The sequence below is a fragment of the Ahaetulla prasina genome, chromosome 9, assembly GCF_028640845.1.
Source record: "Ahaetulla prasina isolate Xishuangbanna chromosome 9, ASM2864084v1, whole genome shotgun sequence".
NCBI classification, from domain to species: domain Eukaryota; kingdom Metazoa; phylum Chordata; class Lepidosauria; order Squamata; family Colubridae; genus Ahaetulla; species Ahaetulla prasina.
The window spans coordinates 10,075,039-10,085,065 of NC_080547.1; the positions used below are offsets into that span (position 1 = coordinate 10,075,039).

The 10,027-nt window shown below is 43.0% G+C and overlaps 1 protein-coding gene across 1 annotated transcript; it reads right to left on the reverse strand.

Annotated features, from left to right (window-relative positions):
* Window positions 1-98: 98 nt before the first annotated feature.
* On the reverse strand, window positions 99-2,879 carry CLDN25 (claudin 25). The gene has a single exon (XM_058194418.1). It carries the CDS (start codon window positions 1,625-1,627, stop codon window positions 959-961), a length of 669 nt encoding a protein of 222 aa, XP_058050401.1. The 5' UTR covers window positions 1,628-2,879; the 3' UTR covers window positions 99-958.
* Between the last annotated feature and the right edge of the window lie 7,148 nt (window positions 2,880-10,027).

Here is a 10,027-nt window from a genome sequence, read left to right on the forward strand (position 1 = left end):
GTTTGTATCCCTGAAAACTACAGACAACTTCTCCTAATTTTCAGCAGTAATTCTGAAGCCTCAAGGTATGCCACCCGTGGCAGTTATTTCACACACACAAAAACCAACAACCCCTTTAATTTCCTTAGATTCGGGGAATAAATAAATTGCTCCATCACCTCTGGCTGCGATCCCCAAAGAAGCTGGCGGTCTGCCAGCGCATGCCTCCGATTGCAGAAGGTTGACTCTAGAACTGTTTTGAAGTTGGAAACTCTTCCGACGTGACCTTTCTATCAAAAATGGTGGCGCAACAATCCAGCTGTTGTGTCCCCTGCTGAGGAGATGTTGCCTTAAGAAGGCCTCAAATGCTAAAGCTATTCGAAAGGACAGTTGGCTGAACAAAACAAGGCTGGCTCCTGAATTCCTCCGTGGAAGCCCACCTAGTGGCTTGGCTTGCGGATTACTTTCTTCTACCCCCTTCTGAAACGATTATCCGAGTATCCCAGAGTCTCTGCCCAAGATTCCTGATCTGTCTCTTATGCCAAGTAAGAGAGTTCCAATTTCTTGTAAGCGCTTAATTGCTTTTTAAAGCCTAACAATGCTTCTTGAACGGACCTTTATTTTGCAGACATTCTATCCTCCTTGACTGACATTCCTTCCATCATTCAGCCGGGGTCTTTTTTACGTCATGCTTCTCCAAAAGATTAAAGGTGGGGGCAGGGAGGGGAGAAAGCATCGTCTTCTGCATAAGAGTAGATTCAGGACCCTCATGGACCCTTGAATAGGACATACTCAATAATACATTTCTAATTTGCACTTAATGGAGAACAAGCTACACAACAGGATGCTGGGTTGTCCCTTGTCAGTGTTATTTCCCAAGCCATCCTTTGCAGAAATCTAAACTCTAACTCTTTAAATGTTCCACACGTCAAACCATTGTCCCATTCCAGGCGGGATCCAGGTGCTCGGGGGAAGTGCGTCAGATGACAAGGTCTGCATTTTTAGGGGACGGATGTGGATGCTGGATGGCGAGCGTGGCTATCTCCGCTTTGTGGTGGATTGCCAGCCTCTTGGGTGCCTTCGGGGCCTTTAGGAAACAGGCAGCACCGATTACAAGGCAGCCACCCAACAGGAGGAAAAATGCAGCAAACCAGCCCAGGAAAAGGGCTTCACCAAATTCCCACCTTGGGACGACATCTGGTAGGGTTGGATCCCAAAAGTCTTGCACCGTGTTGTAGGCGACCCAGGAGATGGGAACAAGAGTTGTCATTCCAGAAATACAGAAGAGAATGCCGCCTGTAATCCCCAAGTATCTCTTCTGTCTTGGGTCACCTGTCTTCAGGCAGTTTGATCCCAGAAGAGCCAAAGAGAAGGCCAGGAAGCCCAGTCCGTTGGAAGTGACCATCAGAACCCTGGAAACCTTGATCTCCAAAGGCAGGGCCAGGAGGGACGCGTAGTTTTCACACTGCAGGACCACTTGACTGATACAGGTCTGCCAAAGCCCCATGTTCCAGATCTCAAGGTCGTTTAACTCCAAGTTGAGGCTCTTCCAGAGAGGCACGTAAGTCGTAACGCATGACAAGACCCAACCGAAGAGGGAGACGATCAGCCCGCTCAGTTGAACGGTGGTGCTCTGGTGCCAATTCATACCTGGACTGTTGGATGGCCTCTTCTTAAGATGACCTTTGAGCTTTTTGTCCAAAGCGTGGATGAAAATGTTCCTGCCGCATTTTATGCTGTCAGGAACCTGCTATAATTGGCTGCAAGGACAGAATAGATCTGATGCGTTGCCAATTCTTTTCTTTCTTAAGAACAGTATAGGTGGAGAAACTGATTCTGATAGCATTAATTCTTGGGTGTGGCCACAAGTCTTTTTTCATAGCTGGTTGGCCTTATTTCTTTCTTTAAAAAAAAAACACAACACCCAACCCTCTGCTTCCTGGTTTAAAAAAAACCTTCCAGGTCCAGAAAGCAGAAATCTCACTGTTTGCTGAACTCCAGAAACACACCTTGCAAAGACACAAAGACGCGTTGCATTCAGCAATCCACACAAACAAAGCCATCCACGGATGATACCAAAGGACTAAAACCCTGCATCTCACTTCCTGGATGGTGTAACAAATAATGAGTTTCATTGGTTACGAGCTATGCCCTCGGTTCGTAAACGTTCATAAACATGCACTTCCAAAGTTGGCTGATAAAAGGAATGTAAGTTGTCCGTGTCGCAAAAAACGAAGTGGATTTCACACAAGCTGAAGTGTGTCATCTTCTATAAGCCAATATAGAAACGTCTATCTGCAAAAGGATTTTCCTTGTTATTGCAGGATTACTGTCTCTTTCCTACTCATCTTTCTTACGATACCAAATAAGATGTTGCTGCTAATGGTTTTCCTCTTCCAGGAGTTTGATCTTTAGACTGGAAGGAATATTGGGACTTGCTCTGCCTGTTTTAAGGATCAATTATAAATAAAGCAAGTAGAAAAGAAAACCTCACCTTTCAGGTTTCTTTAAAAAAAAAGAAGAAGAAGAAGAAGAATTCTAATGAGCTTTTCTGGAAAAACCAACCACCGTTATCTTCTCTTCTTTTAGGCCCAAAATAAAACCTGCACCATCCACAGCTGGTGTCTCTTGAAAGGTGATTCAGGGAGAAACTCCATGCTTTTCTGGCAGGGCAAAGCCATCCGAGAAGTTCTTTTTCCGGTTATTAGAAGCTAAAACATTGGGATTGACGACGGTGCTGCCAGTAAATTATCTTGACTCTGTATCGCTGAAAGGCAGAGTTGCCACCTAAGGGATTTCTGGCTGCTTGTGTTGAGGAAAAAAGCTCCCTGGTCCAATTTATAATGTAAGCTGGTTGCTTATTTGAGCTTTTGAGCAAGGAGCTAGTCCCTGTTTCTCTCTCTCTCTCTCTCTCTCTCTCTGGGTGTGCCTGCCCTGGTCTTTCCATATTCAACACAGGTAACAATTAGGATCCATTCAGCAGGAGAACAAGCATAACCTTCATTATCTGCTTCCTCTTAACCAAACCAGTTTACACCTCGTTGTTAACCTTTTGAAGTTGTCAAGGCTAAATCCCACATACATTTCCCCCCCCCCCAAGAAAAATGTAGAAGGTCAGAGCTGCAGTTTCCTTACAATTGCTTCTCAAAGGGGGAGAAAGTTTTCAGATCAAAGGACCAGCGATAGGAACAAAGGATGTACAGATAGTCCTTGACTAACAACAGATCATCTAGTGACCGTTCAAAGTTACAACAGCACTGAAAAACTGACTTACGACCGTTTTTCATACTTATGACCGTTGCAGCATCCCCACGATTCTGTGATCAAAATTCAGGCACTTGGCAACTGACTCCGATTTCTGACGGTCGCAACGCCCCCGGGTCATGTGATCACCTTTTGTGAAATGCTGAGAAGCAAAGCCAATGTGAGGAAGGCAGATTCACTTAGTGACTGTGGCAGGAAAGATTGTAAGATGGGGCAAAATTCGCTTAAATGTTTCGCTTAGCAATAGACGTTTTGGGCTCAATTGTGGTCGTAAGTCAAGGACTTCCTGAACAGCACAGTCGACGTATGTCTTTTCTCATTGCTTCTTTTTTTTTCTCGTTTCTTTTTGTGCCGTGATTTCATCTTTCAACGTTTTAAAACAAAACAAAACCCAACTCCTATCCAGGTACCCTTTGCCTACTGGTTAGTTGCTTGAAAACCACAATAAAAACAGCAACAGGGCAACTGATGTTACTTCAACGGTTCTGAATCTCAGTCAGACCCCAGGCCGTGAAATGCAAAGCTGACCTGGGCAGGTGAGGCCAGGCCAGCACATCTCACGGGCTCACCTGAGCTGGAGGCAGCTCAGACACGAGGGCAGAAACCGGAATGCTATCAAAGTTCACGGAACCAAAGGGAGAGGCATCTTTCAGGATGTATTGTGACAATGCAAAAAGAAAAATACATTTCAGGTCAACTCGACCAGTTTGTCCCAAAACTCAGGCCCAAAATTCAGGAGTGGCAGTACAAGTGAATGACGAAATCTTACACAGGGCGCAAAAGGATGACTTGTGCAAAGAAGAAAACCCAGCATGGTTAGTAGCAGCACTAGATCTTGAGGGATAAACAGCAGACAGCTTGAATCATACCCGAAGCAGAGCCAGATATAAATCAAGTAGAATTGAATTAACACTTGAATCCCACTGACTTCTCTGGATCTACTCCAAGAAAAGCCAGGAGTGGATCAAATCCATTCATCCCAGCCTGTCTTGAGAGTGTTGTGGTCCGCCAGCAGCCTGCGGAGCTGGCAACGGACTTGGACAGCGATGAGGTTGAGGAAGAGCATGGGCCAGTCCTGGAGGCTGGGGAAGGCCCGGATGAGGGCTCTGCGTCAGAGACTGAGGTGGGGCCAGGGCCATTGGGGAGTGATGAGTGGACTCCGGAGCCTCCAGAGGCTGACAGTAGTGAGGCAGAGGAACAGGAGAAGCCTGTTCCTAATGAGAATGAGAAGAGCTGCCAGAAGGCAAGAGCAGCTCAAGCAAAGAGGACAACTCAGGTATAGGGCCAAGAGGTGATTGGCCCCTCCCATAAGGCTTAAAAGACCAGCAACAGCGTTTGGGCTCTTTGCTGGAAAACAACGTTGATAGCTTCATCTTCTTGCATTTATTTTCTATCGGTGTCTTCTGAACTTTTGCCAAGAAAGGTCTTTGGCAATTTGCTGAATTGGACCAAGGTTGGTGATTGGACTGAGGAATTTATGTTGGGAGGAATTTGCTTTAGTTTAGTTGAACTACGCTGAGAATGAAGTAATTCTCAGCTGTTCGAATTAAGTTTGTTTGTTTTTACACTGACTGAGTTTCCTACTACCTACCTGGGCCTGGGTAACAACAGAGAGTTCCTGGATCAAAAATACTGCCTCTCACGGTAGCCTGACAGGAAACCACAACCATCCCTACCTCCAAGAATTAGCAATGAAGTCGTGAGGAAGCAAACTCAGCTTAATGATCCAAACTGGAGCTCTGTCCGTGTAGGGCTGACTTGACCATGTTAAAATGCCTGGACTTCAGTTCCTAGCATACTGGCTGAGGAATCCTCTGAGTTGAAATCCAGGCATTGGAAAGCTCTTAAGGTTGAGAAACACTGGTAACTGAATTTACAAGAGCCCTTTCTCAGGAATCAAGGTATGTTGCACATTGGAGAAGACCCTTGGAGTGTCTCGAATGAACTTTAAGTTAAGTTTATGGAGATTCTCAGCCCTCCAGGTCCTGGTTGTCCCAAAGGTGCTTTTTTCAAGAGGCAACTGGACTTTCTGTTTTTTCTTTGAAGATGTTTCGCTTCTCATCCAAGAAGCTTCTTCAAGTCACTGAAGAAGCTTCTTGGATGAGCTGAAGAAGCTTCTTGGATGACAAGCGAAACGTCTTCAAAGGAAAAGCCAGAAAGTCCAGTTGCCTCTTGGAAGAAAAGCACCTTTGGTACAATGAAGTTTTAAGGTTGCAGCAAATGCCACTTGCCGCTTGTTCCCGGAGAGCACCGTCAAAGTAATTAAGATTTCCTGTGTGTATTAATAAACCTTGAGCTATTTACAACAGGGGCTCAAGAGCTATATATAACCACTGCTATTTGCAGGCTTCCCCGGGAAGGTTTGACTACAGCTTGGTGGCTTCCTCTTCTCTGGCACCTGGATTTAGAACAGTGCTTGGCCGTGACTTCATAAAGTCTTTAGCTTTACCTTCTCCCCCCTCCCTCCCGCACCAGATGCAAAGTGGTTTCTGATATCCCCTGAACGCAGCTCCCACGTAGCAGCAAACGTCTTCGTTTCTCGCAGTTTGAAGCTCTGGCTGGTGTTTATTTCAGGAGTTAGAATTTTGGTTTGGTAGCAACCAGAAATGAGGTGGAAACAAAAGAGGCAGGACAGCAGTCCTGGAGAAGGAAATCCCAAGTGAAGCGGGGAAATCCCTTCAGGAGGGATTGTAAAGCTGCACCTTTGGACTGATTCCTGTTTTAAAGAGGAAGGCCAGGATTCAGGGTATGGCTTAGGTCAGGAGGGGCTGCTGAGGACCTCCATGGGTCTTGGAAGACTTCCAACTCCAAGGGTTGAGCAGTCTCTATTTCCTCGTAATATGATATGATATGATATAATATGATATAATATATACAAGACAAGACAATATCAGAGTTGGAAGGGACCTTGGAGGTCTTCTAGTCCAACCCCCTGCTCAGGCAGGAAACCCTACACCACTTCAGACAAAGGGTTATCCAACTACTTGTTAAAAACTTCCAATGTTGGAGAATTCACAACTGCAGGAAAGTCGTTCCACTTATTGATTGTTCTAACTGTCAGGAAATTTCTCCTTAGTTCTAAGTTGCTTCTCCCCTTGATTAGTTTCCACCCATTGCTTCTTGTTCTACCCTCAGGTGCTTTGGAGAATAGCTTGACTCCCTCTTCTTTGGGACAGCCTCTGAGAGATTGGAAGACTGCTATCATGTCACCCCTAATCCTTCTTTTCATTAAACTAGACATCCCCAGTTTCTGCAACCGTTCTTCATTGTGCAGGTTCCTTCAATCAGACATTAGTAGGGCATCCAAGCTCAGCATTCTGCCTCGTCCAGACCTCTCTTCGTCTTTTATCAACATGTTTCGTTACAAAAATGGACCAAGTCACATCAGCGAGGTCTTGCTGCAATACTTTTGGCTTACTATCTTACTAGATGGACAGGATTAAATATTAAAACCATTAGCAGCACCATCTCTATTCTCAAGAATGCTCCAGGGCAAAATACTGGTCCTTGGAGACTGAATATGCATACAGCAGAAGGCATCTGTCCCGTTCCACCCACTTTGCCGACTCCCTGCCCTGACCCATAAATTGCTCAAATGTGTTTGCCTAAGTCCTTCCCGTTGGACTGGGCTGAGGTGGGGCAATAGGGCGCCCCAACCATCCCAGTCTAAGGGCCCAGAGGCTCCTGCTGAAGGGCTACCAGGTGGGAAGAGAAAAGGAAAATGGGACCCTACGAGGCTCACAAAATGGCGGTCTCGCCTGGCATGGTGGCTTCTTAGGAAAATTACTGCTCCATCTTTTTTTTTTTTTAGGCCAAAGAATTGGAAAGAATACAATACATTTAGAACAGAACATAATTTTTTATTGGTCAAGTGTGATTGGACACACAAGGAATTTGTTCTCAGTGTATATAAAAGAAAAGATCATCAAGAATCATAAGGTACAACACTTAATGATAGTCAGAGGGTACAAATAAGCGATCAGGAAATAATATCAATATCAATATAAACCATAAGGATACCAGCAACAAGGTTACAGTCATACAGTCATAAGTGGGAGGAGATGGGTGATGGGAACGATGAGAAGATTAATAGTAGTGCAGATTTAGTAAATAGTTTGACAGTGTTGAGGGAATTATTTGTTTAGCAGAGTGATGGCCTTCGGGAAAAAACTGTTCTTGTGTCTAGTTGTTCTGGTGTGCAGTGCTCTATAGCGTCGTTTTGAGGGTAGGAGTTGAAACAGTTTATGTCCAGGATGCGAGGGGTCTGTAAATATTTTCACAGCCCTCTTTTTGACTCGTGCAGTATACAAGTCCTCAATGGAAGGCAGGTTGGTAGCCATTATTTTTTCTGCAATTCTAACGATCTTCTGAAGTCTGTGTCTGTCTTGTTGGGTTGCAGAACCAAACCAGATAGTTATAGAGGTGCAGGTGACAGATTCAATAATTCTATTTTGTAAATAAAAATGGTGGACAGTTCATAAAGATTATTAGGGGCAAATAGAAATACACGCTATTTCCATAGCAAGGAAGATAAAGCAGGAATGGTTATCTTGCTCACTCGATTTAAAGAGGAAAATGTGTTCTTATTTGGATATCCCTTCTGGAATTGGTGCTTGTGAAGGAAAAAAAAAGATTTGGTCTTATAGAAATTGCTAGTTATATATTAATGTGTAAAAGCAAAAAGTTGAGGCTGGAGTGTGTTTATCTTGTACTTTGCTAGGAAGAGTTGGAAGTCAATGTCCCCTTTTCTTTCTTTTTAGGGTTCTGAATTTTGTATTTCACACACCCCCTTTCCCTGTTCCCTTTCCCTCCCTTAATTTCCTATTTTCTTTTCTTCTTTTTTTGTATTTTATATAATAAAAATAAAAATGTAAAAAGAAAAACACTGCTCCATTTCATCTGAGATGTGTAGACTTCAGCTCCTACCATCCCAGTGTCTTTCCCCCTCCCCAAATATTAATTTTGACAGAATTGAAACTTCGCTTTCTTTCTTTCTTTTTTAAAATATTTTTTATTAAACATTTTTCAAGAAAACAAAAAAAGAATCTTTAAAAAATAGTTTCTTTCCAACAATTTCACAACAGTTAATCATTTCTTGTCCATTTTTTCTCCCTTATTTCAATGTATCCTTTATACATACAAGTCTAATATTAATTTATTTACATATATACATATAAATAACAGTGTATCCAATTTCATTTCTATACACTACATTTTTTCTGCTTCCCCTTATTTGTTGTTACATTTCTTCTCCTATATCTTCCTTATTTGATCTTTTCTTGCCTTTTATCTCTCTCCTCTAGCCATTCATACCATTTCTCCCACACTATATAATAGTCTGTTTCTTCTTTTTCTTGTGTCTCCTTTGTAAGTTTATCTATTTCTGCACATTCCAAGACTTCTCTAATCAAATTATCTTCGGTCGGTATGTTATTGTTTTTCCAATTCTGTGTGCATATTATTCTTGCTGCTGTGATAAAATGGATGATTAAATATTGTGGGGTTTTTTTCATAAGACCCTGGGAGTATTCCTAATAGTTTCCGGTTTCATCTCAATAGGTTGTTTGGTTATTTCTTCCAATTGTAATTTAATCTTACTCCAATACTGTTTTGTTTTGGGGCCGATCCACCACATGTGAAACTTTGCTTTCTTTCTGATGGAGCCTCTCAAGCTCCCCCGAGGACAGGTTCTTTCCTGTGGAGTATCCTTGTAGGACCAGGGAATATCCCTTGAAGGTTGAGGATATGAAGCTGGTGACCTTGGGGAGGAAGATGTTCAGAGATGGGTTTGATTTGTTTGTTTTAAAGAGTTTAACGGGAAAAATTGGCTGAGCGAGGACAACGGGGCCTTCGCAAATCGCAACCGTGGTCATACCTGGATGCTGGCTTGGGATGTGGGCAGGTTGCCTTTTCAACTCACTTGACTTAAAGCCTGCAAGAAGTTGTGAAACGGTCCTGGGTGAGAAACGAAAGTCACGGGGAGCCCCACGGGGCTCCTCAGCCTGCTGTGCCTTTCACCCAAGTTTTCACCACTTAAGGGTTTTGTTCTCCCTGGAACTCCTTCTGGGGATTAGGCGCAAGCGTTTCGGTTAACTGGTTTTTCTTCTGCCTAGCCTTGCCTGGGTGTGCGTCTCCTTAAATGCCTTTACAGGTAGGTGGAGGTGTAAAATTACTCTTTTAATCTCTCCATAGGAGTTTTTCAGGAATTTTCCAGGTGGAGAAGATGAAACTCAGGGTGAAATCCAGTTTTCCTCTTGAGCTTTCTTTGTGTGTGTGTGTGCATGTGTGTGTATGTATGTATGTATGTATGTATATATATATTTGTTTTCTGAGGTTTTCGCGGGTGTTTGTATGTAGGTCTTGTTCGAATTTTCTCCCACTTAAAATTGGAAGTGTCTTGGCGACGTTTCCATGAAGTCTCATTCGTCATTACAGCACGAAGCTGTAAACACCAGCCTGAAGATGACGAATGAGACTTCGACGAAACATCGCCAAGATACTTCCAATTTTACGTGGGAGAAAACCTGAATTACCAAAGACCTACATATATATATATATATATATATATATATATATATATATATATATATATATATATATATATATATATATGTATACATACACAGTATTTTTATTATCATCATCATCATCATCATCATCATCATCATCATCATCATCATTATTATTATCATTATTATTCCCGGTGTTTCCTTTCCAGTAGGCAGTCATTCTTATGGAGTCTTAGCATTTTTCTGTGTCCCACAGACATCATCATCTCTTGCAA